The following is a 21,208-nucleotide window of genomic DNA, read 5'->3' as shown; positions in this document are numbered from 1 at the left end:
AGTTGCCCAACAAAGCCTGAGCCACACGACAAAGAAATGGCATTCACTTTCTAGCACTTATACGTTTGCTACGATCTGATACCAAATTATTTTCTACTTGATGCAATGTAAAATACCTGGTGACTTCAGTACCGTAAAAAAGTGCAACCCGTTTCTCCCTTGTAGTATTCGACACGGACATGACTTCCCAGACTTCCCGTATCCCAGATATGACTTCCCAACTACAATAAAAACTCAGGTACAATAATACATAAGATGTCCCATTTCTTGATTTTATTTTAACTGGACACAATTGTTACACAGAATCTTTTCATATATCTTTAGTTATTTTCACATATATCTTTAGATTTAGTTTTTTAAACATCAGAGTAACCAAACTTAACACCTAAAAGCATCTGTAAAACAATACCGTCAATACCGTCACCCTGTAGTGCAATTTACAGTTCAAACTAAAAACAGCTTTTGTCTGCAAAAATATACATATTTATTCCTTTAGCTTTTAACTGCTATTTAGACTTGGTAAAAACGTAAAATACCTTTATTACGGCAAATAAAATAAAAACACAGAATTGACAACATAAGTCATCTATAGGCACATTAGCTCAAAATGGTCTAAAAATGCCTAGATGAAGATATTCAATCACTGCACCAGCAGGAGTGGACCACACATCATGTTAAACACTTTGACACACAGGTAATACCACCAAGGTTCTAGAAGCACTTGAATGAGGCACCACGTGGAGGTTAGGTCTAATGACAACACAGAATGACACTTTGGCCTGAAGGTTCATCGCACAGCAACAGGCACAAATGATGCAGAAGCTGTAAACTTACTACGATATACACATAAGCGACATTCAACACAAAACAGTACCTTGGGCATTGACGCAATGCTGTTATGGAGTTTTCAGTGCGGCAACATTGAGGAGAAATAAAAAATGTATTAAAATAATGGCACTTTTTAGGGCAAACACCAAAATGTTATGATTGATAGCCATCAAACTGTGTGCTGATGCATTTGCCAGCAATCAGTCATCACTTCTTCCATGTATATTCAAATCATCCCTTGGTGTGGACATTCTTCCGTCTTATGAGAGGGGTGAAAGGGGCATTCCTATTGGAGCATTATCTTTGGAGTGGATTGCTTTTGGTGATGGAGTTATGGTGTGACAAAACCTCACAGCAATGGTTGTAAAAGACGGACTATCTCAATGAGCACTGCAGAACAGAGCTGACCACTGACACCAAAGACAGATACCAAAGATACTTATTGATCTAAAACCAATCCTTGTCTTCACATACTGTATACACAGAAACATTCTCATATTAGAGCTAAACAGCTAAAAACGTCACTATGTTTACTCCCGTTTTTCTTTTACACAGGCTGTTGACGGTACATGCATTTCACAACACAATAGCTGTGTCCCCTCAGTCTAAAATGGGTTCATTGTCATAAGTCTCCTTGTCATAAGTCTCTATGGTATATGGTGAGTACCTATCCAAGCCCTTCATTTACTAGTGTTCAGGAAGGAGAAGAGACAAGGAAAGAAAGTAATTACGATGATTGGAACACAGCCAATGAGGAACCACAGGTGAAATCACCACAGTGGGTGTGTTTACTGGGCCATGAGGACCCAACTGTCTAGGACCCTATTCTTTCAAGCCCAGTTAGCTGTCAATGCAACTTGGAAATACTGTGCTTTCACAAATACTTTCAGACCGCATAAAAGGACTGCAGATTCTGACTCAACCACAACACCAGCTTACCAGTTTTGATTGAATAGGGCCCGAAGCTGTTAGTGGAGTGAAAGATTCAAACGTTTTGCTACACACTAGCACCAAGTCACAAAAGTGAGTCAACTTAGAATCAATCAAATACTGTTCCAGCGACATCATGTGCTGGAGTGTAAAAAATGAGATCCTCCTTCAAATGAAGGAGTCATTTCATGACTGCATTTCTTGTAAATTCTACATCACCAGGAATGCGGACGAAGTGCTGACAACAAGAGAACAGGTACTCAGGCGTACCATCTCTACTATGAATGAAACATGACCTCCAGGCCAAGCAAATGACTGGAGAAATACAACACAAATCTCTCTAGTTTATAATGCATATTTAGGATTGGCTGGTGGTCTCCTCCCTGCATTCATTCCATCAGCTACAAAAAAATGAGCAGCAACAGAGATATGTAAAACAACGAATGGAGTGCAACATTCAAGTTATGATTCCATTCAAACACAATGATACTTATGTTTGGAATACATTTGTGAGGCATTAAGTGAGGTGAGTACTTATTCTGCAGCGAGGGTGACTGCTACAGAGAGAGGTTATAAACAATAGGAGGAACTTGGCAACAGACTTGAGTATGCACTAACTGAATATTAAGATGGGAGTGTGTTTGTCTGTGCGGATGTGCATATTTCTGAGGCTACTGTTTTAAGTCTCCACTTGGAATATCGATTTTCCTCAAAGTATTACAACTGAATGAAACATGTACGTATCAAATAACATGCAATGTCTCACATGCACTTCCTAGAATTGTTATTGAATGGCTAGTGGGGTTTTAGGCAAATAGTGAGTTTTTTTCACTCTAATATACTACACGTAAGCATTTTTACTTTGGTAAGTTGTTGTTTTACATTAATACTAATACTTTGTCAAATCAAATACTAAACTATTTGTCAAGTACTAAACTATTTGTCAAGTAGTAAGAGACTATTTGTCAAGTAGTAGAATATTTGCGAAGTACTAGCCTATTTGTCAAGTAGTAGCCTATTTGTCAAGTAGTAGGTCATTTGTCAAGTAGTAGACTATTTGACGTTAATCCAGCAAGCAGCTTGATGTCTGAACTTTAAAAAAGCAACAACTACACTTTATTTTTCCGTCTGGTATTTACTTTGATATTACACGGTAACACAGTAATTACAAGTTGTCCATAAATACCTCTCGGTTTCTTGGGGACTCATTGTAACCACCTGGTACCAAATGCTATAGTACCAGATAATACCACGGCCAATTGTTACAATGTATTTGTCTTCGATAAATGCCAGGCCATACCAACTCTGAAGGACTGCAAAAATAAAACAAACTTACAAATCAGACAGGAAGCTAATCTGAATGATCTTAACTGGGGCAACCGAACCCAACAGAGGTGAAATTGATCAGCAGTAAGATGAGAATGAGAGGGACTGCTAAATGCTTGTGATATCTCCTCCTTTATCAATGTAACACTCCAGGAGATGACAGTGCTAGCTACGCAAACCATCTGAGAGCCTATGGAGCACACGGGCCCCTGCCACAGCTGTTTAGAGCAGCCAACAGGCCACCATGCTCACATGGTGACACCAAGGAGCAGGTGTTGGGGGGGGCATCAGTGTCCCCCATCGCTGGACGAAGGGCTTTCGGATCGCCTCTCTTTCAGGCTGGCAGGCTGCTTCTTCTGTTTGTGTTTGGACTTCCTCAGCATCCGTACCTGAACACAGCATCAAGGACACGATAGCTTAACAGCGCTTTACTTTATAGATAGCTATGGGAGATTTGCATCCATGGTGAAGGACACCACAGTAAAGTTGTAACTATTTGCCCCATTATAGTAGGAAAAAGCTGTTACCTTTGGGCCTGCTGCAGATATGATGATATTTCCAGGGGCCTGGATCCAGGGCTCTCCATCCACCTGCACAGGGATGGGCTTGGTCACTGTGATACGCACGTAGTTGCCCTGGGCGAGACGGATCCCAGAACGCATGCCGCCCTGCACCTGGCCCTGGACCACACAACACAGATATATCTGTATACAAACCTCATTCGTGGTATCCTGATTTTAACGCTGTACACTGGAGAAAACGTTCTGAAACACTGGGATCCTTTTTAGCACTGATGTCTCTCTTCTCTGTGGTATCAGGACATACAAGGTACTCAACAGAGTAAGGGAACAGGTATGTAAGGGCAGTAGGTGATGAACTCACCATGTGCACTACCCCGGTCACCCCCACCACCTCCAGCATGCCATCGTCAATGCGTGGTTTCCCGTAGCGCGAGTCACCCTCTGATCCCCACAGGTCTGCCCCAGAGCCCCAGCTGAACACACACACACGCAGTTGTAAGTACTGACTGTGTTACAGATCGTTATGTACTTTTAGGTTTGTGTGAGTAAGGAGACCATGTGTGAGGCCATTCCTCTTCATGAGCATGCATCTTGAAGTGAATGTCATACGTCATGAGTGTCTGACTCTCAGCTGCGTGTAGAGTTTAACCCTGTGTGTTTTTGTGTGTATTTCCTACCTGGGGATGTTTAGGAAGATGAGGCCTTCTATGCTGGGCAGTTCCACTTCTTGTTTGTCCACCTGCAGTTTAAGGTCCTTGTGAAGGTTCCGTGTGTGGCTCAGCTTCTGCAGACCCGCCTTCAGGTACACACCTTTGTTATGGAACCTACATACCACAGGAGGTTGGTCGCACTTTAATTGGGGAGGATGGGCTAGTGGTAATGGCTGGAGCAGTATTAGTGGAATGGTATCAAATACATCAAACATGGTTTCCATGTGTTTAATGCCATTCCATTAGCTTCATTCCAATCATTATTATAAACCGTCCTCCCTCAGCAGCCTCCACTGCTACACACACACACACAACAAGGATAAGTCGTTTTGGGGATGTTCTCTTTTTTGAGACATTTTAAAGCAGCTTCTTACTGGAGGTGGTCTCCTACCTGCTGTTGAACTTTCCTGGTTCTTCTTCACGGGCATGGTGGAAGTCCAAACTGAGCTCAGCATCGATGCCCAGACCAAAATAATTGTTCATCTGCACTATCTGCAACAAGGGAGACCACCAGTAAATGAATGACCAGGACGACCAGCGTGCCCATGCATCAACTGAATAGATTGAGTTGAGTTTATTTTATTTTATACAGGGACAGTGCACATTAATCAACGTTTCAGTAAAAGTGTTGGTTTTAGCCAGCCGGCTAATTTTCAACCGCAGTCCCTGGGCAGGTTATTAAAAACAATTACAATATAGACAATAGCAACATAGGACAAGCGAGACATAGCATACAGACAGAGAAACATAGGACAAGCAAGATGTAGCATACAGACAGAGCAACATAGAACAAAAAGCAGCAAGACAAAATTCATAAAAGCAACAAAGTGTTTCCACACCTCACAAGTTACAGACAACAGACATGGAAAGCGGTAACACACAGCTAGGGACCAAGATCTCTTGGCATTATAGTTATGATTCAAATTATAACTATTGCCATTGTTATATCAGCATTCATCTGATTGTACCTTTGGTGGTTCCAGGAAGCCGTTCTCCTTGCCGTCCTCTGTGACTTCCTGTGCATCCAGCAGGATGGTCCAGCGGTCCATCTGCACCTCCTCCGCCTCGTCTACAGACACAAGGATGTGGTGGGGGTCCTCTCCGCTGTAACCCGCCCCCCAGCGCAGGATCCGCGCCAGGTCATTACCTGATGGAAGGCATTGGGGGAGAAGATATTGGGGGGGAATAGTTCAACTACTGATATATGCTGATTAAAGCTAACTTACGCACACTACAGTGATCAGAAGAGAAGGGTGTGTCCTCTCACCTGTGCCCAGTGGGACAATACCAATGGGGGGCTCAGGACAGACCAGCTTGTGTCGGATGGCCTCCAGGACCCCCAGGACCCAGCCCACCGTCCCATCTCCCCCACACACCAAAACTCGGAAGCGGGGTACCTCTCTAAACGTGTGCAGTCTGTGGAGGATAGAATAAAAGAACATAAAAAAGAGATAAGGTGCTTATTTCAATGGTTAAAATTATAGCCTAGTAAGCTAGTTAGATATATCTATCTATTTCATTGGTTAGAATTATAGCCTAGTAAGCTAGTTAGATATATCTCTCTCTTTCATTGGTTAGAATTATAGCCTAGTAAGCTAGTTAGATATATCTCTTACATAAATAACAATGTTTCTATTATTTTCTACAACATATATATTTAAAGTCAATCATGTATTCGCTGGTTGGCTAATTTCTTTGTGTCCGTGTCATGGCTAACAAACATACATAGTAGAAAAAACTCCTTCCAAAGACCTTGTGGAAAAAACATTGCACAATACAGACCCCCCTTCTACAAACACAACAGCTCTCACATCACACTGCTGAATGAGGCTAACCACCACTTGTCTCACCCAGGCAACGGTCCCCCGTTGGTCATGTCAAACACTTGGTGGGGGTTGAGAAGCTTCCGGAAGCCGTAAAGAAGCTCTTGGCCCTTCAGCCCGCCGCTCTTGGGGTTGACAAACACCAGTAAGGGCGAGCCCCCTTTGGGCAACTTGTTGTGCTGCAGGGGAGTTACAACAGCAGCACAGTCAATGGAGTAAAGCAAGCCAGCTTCTTTAAAAAGGTCTGGTCATGTAAATGACACATTCAATTGGGATCTGGGATTGTTTACTTCACATTGATGCAGCATTACCATGATCTCTGGTATGACTAGGGAGGTCAGCTGCTGGTTGCTGACAGACGTGTCTTTGGCTAACATGTAGATCCTCTCAGCCTCAGAGAAGCACGTTATCTGCACCACTACTGCACCTACAACTCAGACAGACAAGCAAACCTCAGGATGTGATGTTGCATAACAAGCACTGTAAATATGACCTCTCATATAGCCCAGACTGGCACACATTCAATGTTATAATGACATTTAGTACTTTGGATGTATTGCACCAAACATAACATTATAATAAAGACATCGCAAGATAAATGGCTGTGGGCCATACAGCAGGCTTGATATAAATGGCCCATTTAGCTCTAGGGAAGTGGCAGCTGCAGTGGGACACTCATAGTCAGTAAGAAAGAGGCTTATGTAACACTGAATGGGGCAGGACCCTGCTGCAGTGGCCTGCGGCAACAGAGGAGCGACTTGAGCAGTGTCAAGCAGGGACACACAGCCCAGAACAGACCGTCTGTTTCAGAGCCAACTAAAGCCTGTGTGTCCTGAATGGGGATTATGTGGAATGAGGGCACAGGGAGGGGGACAGGGAGGGGATTGTGGGGAGAAAAGAGTGGGATGAGATGGAGGGGGGGTGGAAAAGGGAAGGTGGTGCTCCACTGGCTGTTTCCATGGCGACATACCCACCTTGGCTCCCGTAAACATGTGTGATGGTGACCAAGTGACCTAAGGAGCAGATTCAAATCTAGTTAGTTAACAGTCTTAATCACATTTCAATCAACTATAGTCTATTTCAAGGGAAATGTTCAGGAGGATTTCTGGGGTAAAGCGGAACAACACTGAATACCGTGGGATTCCATCTGTTTTAATTATAGAAAAGGAGCAGCATGGTGATGCGATGTGTGTAGACTCACTCTTGATAGCTAAGTGCTCCTGTAGAAGGTTGGTATATTCCTCCTTGCTCAGTTGTACAGGCAGTCCCTCCAGCAGCAGGTTGACCTGCACAACTTGCTTCCTGCTCTCCACTATGTAGAAACGGGTCTGGTTCATCTGCCTTAGGGAGATCTGTCAGAAACAAAAAGACAAAGATAAACACACACGCCTGTTCATAAACACCTACACACACACATACAGTGCATTAGGAAAGTATTCAGACCCCTTGACCTTTTCCACATTTTGTTACGTTATGCACACCCGATCGCCCATAAACTTAAATGTCAGGTTGAAGTTCCTCATACCTTCCTTATCTCCTGCAGTTTGTACAGTAGCAGCTCCTGGCCTGTCAGCCCTTGTCTCTGAACTGAATGTAGGGAGAGAAATAACACACCCCGTCAGTGAACTTTGATAAGATACAGTAATGAAGGCATATAATAAACAGAGTATGACACTTGCTATGTAAAAACCCAGCCTTGGTGTATAGGTCTGCCACCTCCCTGTTTCCTGACCTTGCTTACTGCCCATGTAAACCTCCACAAGGCTAAAGCTTGATGGGTCTTCGTCCTGGAGAAAAGAGCATCACCAAACAACAGTATTGAACGAGGGTTGTCATTAACAGATACGTTTATACAGTCAGAGCAATGGAGTCTCTAGTACAACCATTAATTGCAATTTCTGTGAACAATACTAGTGCCAAGGTATGTGCCAAGCTGCAGTTAAGGTGGACTGGGTGTGTTATGTTGGAGACCTGCTAGTAAGCTGTACCTGTCTTCCCAGTTGAGTGAGGACCTCGTTAATGACAGAATCCACTGTGCTGTTCTTGGAGATGGAGATGGATATGTACGCCACACCAACCCTGTAAACAGAGCCAGGCAGCAGAGATGGGAAATAGAGGTATGGTATAAGGGCAACTTTTACCATGGGAACAACTCATTAGGCATCAGCAAAGGATTGTTCAAAAAGGAATGCACTTTTAGGGAATAGTCATTTGAGATTTGCCCAATGACTAAGTATTGTCCCCCTGCAGTACTCACTTGAGCCAGCCAGCATAAACCTTGAGGACCTCTGTGTCCTGGGGTTTGGCCCTTAGAAGCCACGCCTCAGGCACATTCTCCTTAAAGATGGCCTTTTCGTCAGGGGTGCCGTTACGGTTGAGGATGTCATTGCTGTGTAGAGCCTGCTGGCCGTTGTCTTGGAGCTCGTAGTCCAGCGAGTCATCTGGGATGTAGAAGGTCCTCAACGCTGACTCCTGCAGACAGGGATTAGATCAGTGATCATCCTCCTGGAGAGACCTACTGGGAGTGCAGGCTTTGACACACCTGACCTGATTCTAACAAACAGTAGTACTTAAAAACATTGCATAGTCAGTGGTGGAAAAAGTACCCAATTGTCAGTAAAGTAAAGATACCTTAATAGAAAACAACTCAAGTAAAAGTGAAAGTCACCCATTAAAATACTACTTGAGTAAAAGTCTAAAAGTATTTGGTATATACTTAAGTATCAAAAGCTAATTGCTAAAATATACTTAAGTATCAAAAGTAAAAGTATAAATCATTTCAAATTAAGCAAACCAGACAACATAATTTTCTTGTTTTTTTAAAATTTACAGATAGCCAGGGGCACATTCCAATACTCAGACCTCATTTACAAATGAAGATTTATTGAGTCTGCCAGTTAAGAGGCCGTGGGGATGACCAGGGATGTTCTCTTGATACAGGCATGAAAAGTACATTATTTTCATTTGGATTGTAGTGAAGTAAATGTTGTCAAAATTATAAATAGTAAAGTACAGATATGAAGAAAAAAACGACTTAAGTAATACTTTCATGTATTTTTACTTAACACCACTGCTGACCAGCTGAACATCAGGACCTTGAATCAGGTGTGACAGAGCAGGGCTAAAGGCTACATACACAGCAGATATCCAGGAAGGAGTGGTGGGAGAAAATAAATGCACTCTAAAAATAATGAATCACTTGATGCCAGAAAAGAGTGGAAATAATCCTGTGTTAATCCAGTTTTAGGGAATGGGGAGAATCTCACCACCACTTCCTCATTCTTGGTTATCCGAGGAATGGAGACCAAGCGGAAGTGGCTGCGCTTGACTGCATCGTCCCCATCAAACACCTTGAGAACCTGCTTCCCTGAAGTTTGCAAAAAAACACTCTTTAGACAAACGTGGGAAATTCTACATGTATGGACCTGTATAATTAGGATAGATTACTAAACATTAGCAAATGCTGAACATTGGGAGCATTAGGACCCGTTAGCTCAGTGTCTTGCTCCAAATAGCACACACAGTTAAAGCAACACAAAATACAGTACCAGTCAAAAACATTTGGACTCATTCAAGGGTTTTTCTTTATTTGTACTATTTTTTACATTGTAGAATAATAGTGAAGACATGAAATAATATATATGGAATCATGTAGTAAGCAAATCAGAATAGATTTTAGATTCTTCAAAGTAGCCACCCTTTACCTTGATGACAGCTTTGCACACTCTTGGCATTCTCTCAACCAGCTTCACTTGGAATGCTTTTACAACAGACTTGAAGGACTTCCCACATATGCTGAGCACTTGTTTGCTACTTTTCCTTCGCTCTGCGGTCAAACTCATCCCAAACCATCTCAATTGGGTTGAGGTCGGGTGATTGTGGAGACCAGGTCATCTGATGCAGCACTCCATCACTCTCCTTCTTGGTCAAATAGCCCTTACACTGCGGTTGGAACCAAAAATCTCAAATTTGGACTCATCAGACCAAAGGACAGATTTTTACTGGTCTAATGTCCATTGCTCGTGTTTCTTGGCCCAAGCAAGTCTCTTCTTATTATTGGTGTCCTTTAGTAATGGTTTCTTTGCAGCAATTCGACCATGAAGATCTGATTCACGCAGTCTCCTCTGAACAGTTGATGTTGAGATGTGTCTGCTACTTGAACTGTGTGAAGCATTTATTTGGACTGCAATTTCTGAGGTTGGTAACTCTAATGAACGTCTCCTCTGCAGCAGAGGTAACTCTGGGTCTTCCTTTCCTGTGGCGGTCCTCATGAGAGCCAGTTTCATCATAGCGCTTGATGGTTTTTGCGACTGCACTTGAAGAAACGTTCAAAGTTCTTGAGATTTTCCGGATTGACTGAACTTCATGTCTTAAAGTAATGATGGACTGTCATTTCGCTTTGCTTATTTGAGCTGAGCTGTTCTTGCCATAAAATAGACTTGGTCTTTTACCAAATATAGCTATCTTCTGTATACCATCCCTACCTTGTCATAACACAACTGATTGGCTCAAACGCATTAAGAAGGAAAGAAATTCCACAAATTAACTTCTAACAAGGCACACATGTTGATTGAAATACATTCCAGAGGTGAATACCTCATGAAGCTGGTTGAGAGAATGACAAGAGTGTGCAAAGATGTTACCAAGGCAAAGGGTGGCAACTTCCAAGAATCTAAAATATATTTAGATTTGTTTAACACTTTTTTGCTTACTACATGTTTCTATATGTGTTATTTCATAGTTTTGATGTCTTCACTATTATTCTGCAATGTAGAAAATAGTAAAAATATAGAAAAACCACGGAATGAGTACAGTTGAAGTCGGAAGTTTACATACACTTAGGTTGGAGTCATTGAATCTCGTTTTTCAACCACTCTACAAATTTCTTGTTAACAAACTATAGCTTTGGCAAGTCGGTTAGGACATCTAATTTGTGCATGACACAAGTAATTTTTCCAACAATTGTGTACAGACAGATTATTTCACTTATAATTCACTGTATCACAATTACAGTGGGTCAGAAGTACACTAAGTTTACTGTGCCTTTAAACAGCTTGTAAAATTCAAGAAAATGATGTCATGGCTTTAGAAGCTTCTGATAGGCTAATTGACATCATTTGAGTCAACTGGAGGTCGACCTGTGGATGCATTTCAAGGCCTACCTTCAAACTCAGTGCCTCTTTGCTTGACATCATGGAAAAATCAAAAGAAATCAGCCAAGACCTCAGAAAACAAATTGAAGACGTCCACAAGTCTGGTTCATCCATAAAAAAGCCAGACTACGGTTTGCAACTGCACATGGGGACAAAGATTGTACTTTTTTGAGAAATGTCCTCTGGTCCGATGAAACAAAAATAGAACTGTTTGGCCATAATGACCATCATTATGTTTGGAGGAAAAAGGGGGAGGCTTGCAAGTCGAAGAACACCAACCCAACCGTGAAGCACGGGGGTGGCAGCATCATGTTGTGGGGGTCCTTTGTTGCAGGAGGGACTGGTGCACTTCACGAAATAGATGACATCATGAGGGAGGAGAATTATGTGGATATATTGAAGCAACATATCAAGACATCCGTCAGGAAGTTAAAGCTTGGTTGCAAATGGGTCTTCCAAATGGACAATGACCCCAAGCATACTTCTAAAAGTTGTGGCAAAATGGCTTAAGGACAACAAAGTTGAGGTATTGGAGTGGCCATCACAAAGCCCTGACCTCAATCCTGTAGACAATTAGTGAGCAGAACTGAAAAAGCATGTGCGAGCAAGGGGGCCTACAAACCAGCTCTGTTAGGAGGAACGGGCCAAAATTCACCCAACCTATTGTGGGAAGCTTGTGGAAGGCTACCTGAAACGTTTGACCCAAGTTAAACAATTTAAAGGCAATGCTACCAAATACTAATTGAGTGTATGTAAACTTCTGACCCACTGGGAATGTGATGAAAGAAATAAAAGCTGAAAGAAATAATTCTCTCCACTATTATTCTGACATTTCACATTCTTAAAATAAACTGGTGATCCTAACTGACCTAAGACAGGGAATTTTTACTAGGATTAAATGTCAGGAATTGTGAAAAACTGAGTTTAAATGTATTTGGCTCAGGTGTATGTAAACTTACGACTTCAACTGTAGGTTTGTCCAAACTGTTGACTGGTACTGTAACTTCTTACAGAAACGTTAGGGACTCTTATATAGTTGAAACATGGGAATGATTGTATCGGTTTTGATGTGACTTCACTGATCACAGGGAAACATTACTGGCCAAATACACATGAGAACTTATCCTCTCTCTACCTGAATCCGCTGTGGTTGCCGGCTGGCTCTCCTTTGTAGTTGCTGGAATCTGGGTGTCAACTTCGTCCAGGTTATCTGATGAAGCAAAAGTGTTAGGTATAGGTAAGTGAAGGCAAACAATGAGGAAATAGAATGAACGTTGCATTTGTTTTCCCACATAGTTTACACACGTGTGAAACATGGAATGCTTTTTTAATTTCTAAGTCAAGCTCAGTTTATCGTTGCTCATCTTGCTTGACAAATGACATCGTGTCTGACCTAGAACAAGAGACAACGACAAGTTGACACTTGCTCAAAGACAGACGTCATTCCTGACAGCCTAGAAGTAAGAATGTTTATAAAGGGACTGAAAAGTTGACTGTGTGGTATTGTCAGAGAATGAATTAGGCCTAGGTCTCACATTTTCAGAACGGAAACTCAGCCATTCAGTTACAGTGCCTTTGGAAAGTATTCAGACACCTTGACTTTTTCTACATTGTTACATTACAGCCTTATTCTAAAATGGATTAAATTGTTTTTTTCTCCCCTCATCAATTACCCCATAATGACAAAGCAAACACAGAAATGGTTGCAAATTTACAAAAAAAAATTACAACTGAAATATCACATTTACATAAGTGATCAGACCCTTTACTCAGATATATTTATTGAAGCACTTTTGGCAGAGATTACAGCCTCGGTCGAGTCTTGTTGGGTATGACGCTACAAGCTTGGCAGACCTGTATTTGGAGATTCTTCTCTGCAGATCCTCTCAAGCTCTGTCAGGTTGGATGGGGATCGTCGCTGCACAGCTATTTTCAGGTCTCTCCAGAAATCGGGTTCAAGTCCGGGCTCTGGCTGGGCCTCTCAAACACATTCAGAGACTTGTTCCAAAGCCACTCCTACGTAATCTTGGCTTTGTTCTTAGGGTCGCTGTCCTGTTGGAAGGTGAACCTTAACCTGCTCAGACTGGGGATCTCTCTGTGCTTTGCTCCGTTCATCTTTCGCTCGATCCTGACTATTCTCTCAGTCCCTGCCGCGAAAAAAACATACCCACAGCATGATGCTGCCACCACCATGCTTCACTGCAGGGATGGTGCCAGGTTTCCTCCAGACGTGATTCTTGGCATTCAGGCTAAAGAGTTCAAGCTTGGTTTTATCAGACCAGAGAATCTTGTTTTGCATGGTCTGAGAGTCTTTAGGTGCCAACCAAAAGGTTGCTGGATCGAATCCCCGAGCTGACAAGGTAAGAATCTGTCGTTCTGCCCCAGAGCAAGGCAGTTAACCCACTGTTCCCCGGGCTCCGAAGACGTGGATGTCGATTATGGCAGCCCCCCGCACCTCTCTGATTCAGAGGGGTTAGGGTAAATGCGGAAGAAGCATTCAGTTGTACAACTGACTAGGTATCCCTTTGCACTTTTATTGATGCGTGGCTTCCGTCTGGCCACTCTACCATAAAGGCCTGATTGGTAGAGTGCTGCAGAGATGGTTATCCTTCTGTAAGATTTTCCCATCTCCAAAGAGGAACTCTGGAGCTCAGTCAGAGTGACCATCGGTTTCTTGGTGACCTCCCTGACCAAGGCCCTTCTCCCTCGATTGCTCAGTTTGGCCGGGCAGCCAGCTCTTGGAAGAGACTTGGGGATTCCAAACTTATTTCATTTAAGAATGACGGAGGCCTATGTGTTCTTGGGGACCTTCAATGCTGCAGAAATGTTTTGGTACCCTTTGCCAGGTCTGTGCCTCAACACAATCCTGTCTCGGAGTTCTACAGATAATTCCTTCGACCTCATGGCTTGGTTTTTGCTCTGACATGCACTGTCAACTGTGGGACCTTATATAGACAAGTGTGTGCCTTTCCAAATCATGTCCAATCAATTGAATATACCACAGGTGGAATCCAATTTGTAGAAACATCTCAAAGATGATCAATGGAAACAGGATTCAATTTTGAGTCTCATAGCAAATGGTCTGAATACTTATGTAAATAAGGTATCTGTTTTTATTTTAAATTAATTTTTAAAACTTTCAAAATACCCGTTTTTGCTTTGTTGTTATTGTGTATTGTGTGTAGATTGATGAGGAATTGTTTATTTATTTAAGCCATTTTAGAATAAGGCTGTAATGTAACAACATGTGGAAAAAGTCAAGGGGTCTTAATACTTTCTAAATGCACTGTATATCTTATTACTTTCTTAATTTACTTTCCAATGTGTATATTTTGTGTGCACACTGTCTATATTCGTTTGAATGGTAATGTCTGAGTGTGAAACAGTTGCTTAGAGGATGTGGCTTTGGGTATGGGGGTGGGGATGGTTAATGGACGGTGGAGACCAATGTTCCCTCAAACAAAAATTCAGCACTGAGCAAATTTCAGGTCTTCAGGTCTGTGAAAATTGTGTGCAACTTCCAGCGCGTGTTTACTGTAAACACTGAGGCTGTACCTGCTTTAAGTTACAGTTTTAACAGTGGTTCAGTAGGCTACTGTGGCTATTTGGTCATAATGTAGGCCTACCAGAGTGGCCTACTATCATAACAATAGAGAAAATGAGATGACTGAACATTTTGTTGTGTTATGCAAGAAACCACTTTACAAAATAAAATGCATCATTAATTCCCATACAATTATTACAGAGAATCAGACAAATGATGCTACCCTCTGCCTATTAACTCCTTTGCTTATTCAAGCCTGTCTTAAAAATACAACACTACCCCTTTAAGACAAACAAAAATCTTTTTACCTGACTCGCTTTCAAAGATGTCTAGAAATGTACACATTTTGTGCTCTTGTAGAACTATGCAAAATGTCTTGCATAGTTTGTTTTGTTTCGGTATGTTGCATTGAAAGCTGCTAATATTGCGTTGAGTCGATTACAATTGCCACAATAAAGGAAAACGCTGATAGTGTCAGCAGGGAAAACTCTAGAACAGTGGCCACCAACCTTTTATGAGTCAAAACGCAAGCCGAGATCGACCACTCAGATTGTTTTTTAACATGACTTAAAAAAATGTAAGCCTACGCAACATTAACCAATTAAAAACAGTACTGTAGCAACGAGGTTTGTGCAGTAAGCTATAGGCCCAATACATTAACACCACATATTGGCTTTGCCAATGCATTGTTTTTAAAAATGTATATTAAACAATTTGAGGTAGGCTGTATGTATGATCACACCGGTAATAGATCAGTTCTTGCATTACTTGTGAAGCACAGCTGAGTGAGCATACATTTAAATAATTAGCTTTTTATTTTACTGGGCTGATGGTGCCTGCATCTGATAGTCAGTCTCAGTGGAGGGAGAGAGCAGCAGACTGAGGTTCCTCCACTGACACTGACTAATAAGGGACACCGAAACTCGAGTCGGACCGCATTATTTCTGCTTCATGCACAAATTCATGTTGTTGCTCTTATGAACAGAGAAAGTGAAATATTCCTTGATATTAAAAAAGACCCAAGCCGCTAATAATAATAACAACAATGCAAGCCACTTTCCTACTCATTCATTACTGCTGCAGTGCTTGTTGTAGAGCTGAGTGGAAATAGGAAGAACGTGCATTTTATGGCTTATAAAAGTGTTGAATACAAATTGTTGACAGTGCTGAGTAAGAACTTAAACATGAACTCACTCATAAAACCAGCAGCTCTTTGCTGTATTCATTGACAGTCTCTCTCTAGTCATGGTTTTAAACATTTTGAAATCTCACAGTACGAACTTTGCTGTAGCTTTTTAATTTTTATTTATTTATTTAACTAGGCAAGTCAGTTAAGAACAAATTCTTATTTACAATGACGGCCTACCAGGGAACAGTGGGTTAACTGTCTTGTTCAGGGGCAAAACAACAGATTTTTACCTAATCAGCTCAGGGATTTGATCCAGCAACCTTTCGGTTACTGGCCCAACGCTCTAACCACTAGGCTACCTGCCACCCCAGCTATGCCTGCTACGTTACTGCAGACACAGTAATCTGAGCCATCCGATTGTCTAGCGGTAGGCCTGTAGAGTACTTGATTTGCTCTTCAGGCACGTCGGGAAGGCAGAATTTGTACCTTCAGACACATGAAAAGGTTCAAAATGGCAACAGTTCACCTACCCGGGGCCCAGTGTAGCTGAATCACATGCACCTACCGCCAACAGCCTATCGTTGTTTTTTTCTTCCACAGAAATGTTTGCCGATCAACTAGGAAGGCCTTGGAGATGGACCAGTTGGTGACCACTGCTCTACAAAGTTGAGTGAAGTTCGCAGCTTAGAGGGAACATTGGTGGAGACCACCAGCTTACCCAGGTCATTCTGGCAGCTCTCAGAGATGCGGTAGCAGTGCATCTTGCTGAAGTTCCGCGAGCATATTCGCACGCAAGCGGGGTGAAGGAGCATGCTACGTAGACGTCCTAGGCCACACTCTGGAGGCACAATGACATAACAGGCAGCGTGTGTCTGCAAAGAATGAAACAAACGCATTATTAACTATAGTTGTTCTTTAGTGGCGGTACATTTGGTGTTGTTTTGAGGCTTACCGTCATACCACACCACTCGCACCGCATCCCCGCCAGGACGTCCGAGGAGCCACAGGTGCGTCGGCAGACCTCACAGCGTGCACCTGAGGGGATGTTTCCCTCCCGCCAGTGGTGGTGAAGCGTATCCTAGGACAAGAAGAGAGAAAAGGAGACGGAGAGAGAGGTGGTTGAAAAAGCAATAAGTGAATTAGTCACCACATCGGAATACACTGATTATCCTGCTGGATTTGCTTTAATGTAGAACTGGCTGGACCAAATATTTGATATTGCTCAGCACAGCAGTAATTTCTCTCACATCGTTTCAGTGTGCTTGCTCATGGAACTCTTTGGCTCAAGATGATCCCTCCCCTGACCGAGGCAGGTTATCAGCGTTAAAGCTACAATCTGTAACTTAAAATCCGCCTCAAAAGTGCTACCCTTGCTCTAGTCTTCTGTTTTGCCTCTTTACCTACTGAGAATACTGTACCTTTCCAGCAAACTGTGAACATTCCCAGAACATTCCCTAAGTTTCCCATTAAGTTTTTTCGAACATTAGAATGATAACATTCCCAAATATTTTTGCGAAGAAAATGCATGAAATGAAATATCCTTGGAATGTTCTTCTAACATTCATTAAAATGTGTATTAATTACCATGTAACATTCACCGAAGGTTGTCATTAGGTTGCCAGGGATTGTATTAACACAATGTTCCGATGAAAGCAATAGAAAAGGTTCTAAGAAAACATTACAGGAATGTTCTGCTAATGTTGATGGAGATTAAAAACAAGCAAGGAATGCGCTCATGAAATTAGTGTGACGTTATGACATGATTGTTCCAATAATGTTTTCTAAACATTCTTCAGCAATGAGGCCTGGATTCAATTAAATTGGTTCTGAGAAAACATTACTGGAATGTACTGCTAACATTAATGGAGATGTCATCCAATACACCTACCAAGGTATAGGGTCTTAATTTGACCAGTTTCTCACAGCAGGAAAATAATCCTGCAGCACCAGGAAATTTGAATTGAAATGTGGATGATAATTAAGGGCCATTTTTGTATGGGTTAATACGTTTTTCGTTAGAACAAATCAAGTCGGAAATTTTTAAGTGGAAATTACAAACTTTAAAAGCCTCGAATACACTACAAGTTGTCATTTCCTGCAACAGGGTGGTCAAATTAAGATCCTGTATAGGCCTAACAATTAATGATGCGTATTGATAACAACAAACCACCCAGCAAACTGGAAATATTCCCAGAACATTAGCTAACATTCCCATTAAGTTCTAGTTAGAGTTTGAGCTAACATTAGGATGATAACGTCCCACAAACATTCAAAGAAGGTTTTTTGATCACCACAACCTTTTTCTTAATAAAATGTTATAAATTAAATATTGGAATGTTCTCCTAACATTCACTAAAATGTTGTTCACAACATCTGTAAAAACTACCACAGAACATTCCGGTAAGGTTCTCATTAGGTTGCCAGGGAATGTATTAACACAATGTTCCGGTAATGTTCTTAGAACATACTGCCGCAAACAAAATGTGGGCGCAACAGAAGTGGTTCTAAGGAAACAGTACAGGAATGTTCTGCTAATGTTGGATGTTATTTAAAACACCTATAAACAACAAGCAAGGAATATTCCTAAAATGGTCTCAAAAAGGTAGTGTGATGTTATGACATGATGGTTCAAATAACGTTCCCTGAACATACTTTTAAAATGTTGGACCATCTACACACAATCCCCCATAATGACAAAGTGAAAATGTGTTTTTAGACATTTTGGCAAATCTATTGAAAATGAAACACAGAAATATAAGTTTTCACACCTGGGTCTATACCTTGTAGAAGAGCGATTACAGCTGTAAGTCTTTCTGGGTAAGTCTCTAAGAGTGATTACAGCTGTAAGTCTTTCTGGGTAAGTCTCTAAGAGTGATTACAGCTGTAAGTCTTTCTGGGTAAGTCTCTAAGAGCTTTCCACTCCTGGATTGTGCAACGTTTGTCAAGCTCTGTCAAATTGGTTGTGATCATTGCTAGACAGCCATTTTCAGGTCTTGCCATAGATTTTCAATTAGATTTAAGTCAAAACTATAACTCAGCCACTCAGGAACATTTACTGTCTTTTTGGTAAGCAACTCCAGTGTAGACTTGGCCTTGTGATTTAGGTTATTGTCCTGCTGAAAGGTAAATTCATCTCCCAGAGTCAAGAGGAAAGCAGACTGAACCGGGTGTTCCTATTGGATTTTGCAGTATTACTTTAGTACCTTGTTGCAAACACGATGCACGTTTTGGAATATATAACAGTCATTGAACATTAAACTGTTAATGTGTAGCCTCATGGTGAAATCCCTGAGTGGTTTCCTTCCTCTCCGGCAACGGAGTTAGGAAGGACGCCTGTATCTTTGCAGTGACTGGGTGTATTGATACACCATCCAAAGTGTAATGAATAACTTCAGCACGCTCAAAGGGATATTCAATGTATGCTTTTTTAACATTTGGAAAGTATTCAGACCCCTTGACTTTTGTTACATTACAGCATTATTCTAAAGTGGATTAAATAGTTTTTTTCCTCAATCTACACACAAAACCCATCATGTAAAAACAAAAACAGATTTTTGGCAAATTTACATAAGTATTCAGACCCTTTACTCTGTACTTTGTTGAAGCACCTTTGGCAGCGATTACAGCCTTGAGTCTTCTTGGGTATGACGCTACAAGCTTGGCACCCCTGTATTTGGGGAGATTCTCCTATTCTTCTCTGCAGATCCTCTCAACCTCTGTCAGGTTGGATGGGGGAGCGTTGCTGCACAGCTATTTTCAGGTCTCTCCAGAGATGCTTGATCAGGTTCAAGTCCGGGCTCTGGCTGGGCCACTCAAGGACATTCAGAGACTTGTCCCGAAACCACTCCTGCGTTGTCTTGGCTGTGTGCTTAGGGTCCTTGTCCTGTTGGAAGGTGAACCTTCACCCCAGTCTATTGTCCTGAGCGCTCTGGAGCAGGTTTTCATCAAGAATCGCTCTGTACTTTGCTCCGTTTATCTTTCCCTTGATCCTGGTCTCCCAGTCCTTGCCACTGAAAAACATCCACACAGAATGATGCTGCCACCACCATGCTTCACCGTAGGGATGGTACCAGGATTCCTCCAGACGTGACGCTTTCAGGCCAAAGAGTTCAATCTTGGTTTCATCAGACCAGAGAATATTGTTTCTCTTGGTCTGAGAGTCCTTTAGGCAATCTCCAAGTGGGCTGTCTTGTGCCTTTTACAGAGGAGTGTCTTCCGTCTGGCCACTCTACCATAAAAGCTTGATTGGTGGAGTGCTGCAGAGATGGTGGTCCTTCTGAAAGGTTCTCCCATCTCCACAGAGGAACTCTGGAGCTCTGTCAGAATGACCATAGGGTTCTTGGTCACCTCCCTGACCAAGGCCCTTCTCCCTCGATTGCTCAGTTTGGCTGGGCGGCCAGCTCTAAGAAGAGTCTTGGTGGTTCCAAACTTCTTCCATTTAAGAATGAAGGAGGCCACTGTGTTCTTGGGGACCTTTAAAGAACTGAAAACGGCTGATCTGTTAACTTTCTTGCAACATCAAAGGATGTTTTATGCACCTTGACACAAACATATGAATGTCAGCACAACTGATCAGTTTTAGTGTTTTGGGAACCTCTCTCTTGTCATATCCCCACAATGTTCCCACAACCTAAAGACAATTGTAAACATACAAATGTATTTCTGGGAACATTCTTGCAACATCAGGCAAATGTTTTTTTTATACCTATTAGTAACATTGCAATCATCAGCACAACTGGATAGCTGTTTGTGTTTTTGGAACATATATTTTGTGATGGCCCCACAATGTTCCCACCAGACTGCTCCTACAACCTAATGAAACATTCTGGGAACATTTAAAGAATAGACAACATGTGTTCTGGGAATGTTCTTGCAACGTCAGGCGAATGTTTTATACAAACATTGTATAATCATCAGCACAATTGGACCGTTTTTGTGTTATGAGAACATTTGCCCCAACTTAATAAATGTTCTGGGAACTTTCAAAAGAAGAAAATAACCAATTTTGGTTTGCTGGATTAACTTTAAATGAAAAAGGTGTGAACACAATGCACCTTTAAGACAGAAGGCGTGGAATACTTACAAAGTCCTGACTCCCATCCTGATGGCAGAGACGACAGTCACCACAGCTGAATGCAGCACATTCCGAGTGGGCATGCAGCTCACAAACTGAAACCGAAAACAGAGGTTACATTACTTCTGTCAAAGTCACTACTATGACTGATGGACCAGTTAGATTTCCCC

At 41.9% G+C, this 21,208-nt stretch overlaps 1 protein-coding gene across 1 annotated transcript in view; it reads right to left on the bottom strand.

The window, feature by feature from the left end:
* Window positions 1-251: 251 nt before the first annotated feature.
* LOC112256151 (diacylglycerol kinase theta) overlaps window positions 252-21,208 on the bottom strand; it is a 29,608-nt gene continuing 8,651 nt past the window's right edge. The window contains exons 4-23 of the mRNA XM_024429172.2: window positions 21,048-21,133; window positions 16,917-17,042; window positions 16,683-16,836; window positions 12,427-12,501; window positions 9,405-9,505; window positions 8,396-8,610; window positions 8,127-8,217; window positions 7,871-7,925; window positions 7,664-7,725; window positions 7,340-7,490; window positions 7,113-7,151; window positions 6,450-6,565; window positions 6,166-6,317; window positions 5,583-5,731; window positions 5,284-5,462; window positions 4,707-4,807; window positions 4,283-4,429; window positions 3,967-4,078; window positions 3,612-3,764; window positions 252-3,473 (exon numbers count right to left, since the gene is read on the bottom strand). Of these exons, the coding sequence (XP_024284940.1) occupies window positions 3,372-3,473; window positions 3,612-3,764; window positions 3,967-4,078; window positions 4,283-4,429; window positions 4,707-4,807; window positions 5,284-5,462; window positions 5,583-5,731; window positions 6,166-6,317; window positions 6,450-6,565; window positions 7,113-7,151; window positions 7,340-7,490; window positions 7,664-7,725; window positions 7,871-7,925; window positions 8,127-8,217; window positions 8,396-8,610; window positions 9,405-9,505; window positions 12,427-12,501; window positions 16,683-16,836; window positions 16,917-17,042; window positions 21,048-21,133 (2,366 nt within the window). The 3' untranslated portion in view covers window positions 252-3,371. The remainder of the gene's footprint in view (window positions 3,474-3,611; window positions 3,765-3,966; window positions 4,079-4,282; window positions 4,430-4,706; window positions 4,808-5,283; window positions 5,463-5,582; window positions 5,732-6,165; window positions 6,318-6,449; window positions 6,566-7,112; window positions 7,152-7,339; window positions 7,491-7,663; window positions 7,726-7,870; window positions 7,926-8,126; window positions 8,218-8,395; window positions 8,611-9,404; window positions 9,506-12,426; window positions 12,502-16,682; window positions 16,837-16,916; window positions 17,043-21,047; window positions 21,134-21,208) is intronic.

The sequence above is a fragment of the Oncorhynchus tshawytscha genome, linkage group LG08, assembly GCF_018296145.1.
Source record: "Oncorhynchus tshawytscha isolate Ot180627B linkage group LG08, Otsh_v2.0, whole genome shotgun sequence".
Lineage (NCBI taxonomy): Eukaryota > Metazoa > Chordata > Actinopteri > Salmoniformes > Salmonidae > Oncorhynchus > Oncorhynchus tshawytscha.
Note: the sequence above shows the minus strand (reverse complement) of the source record. Positions and strands in the feature narration are given on the sequence as shown.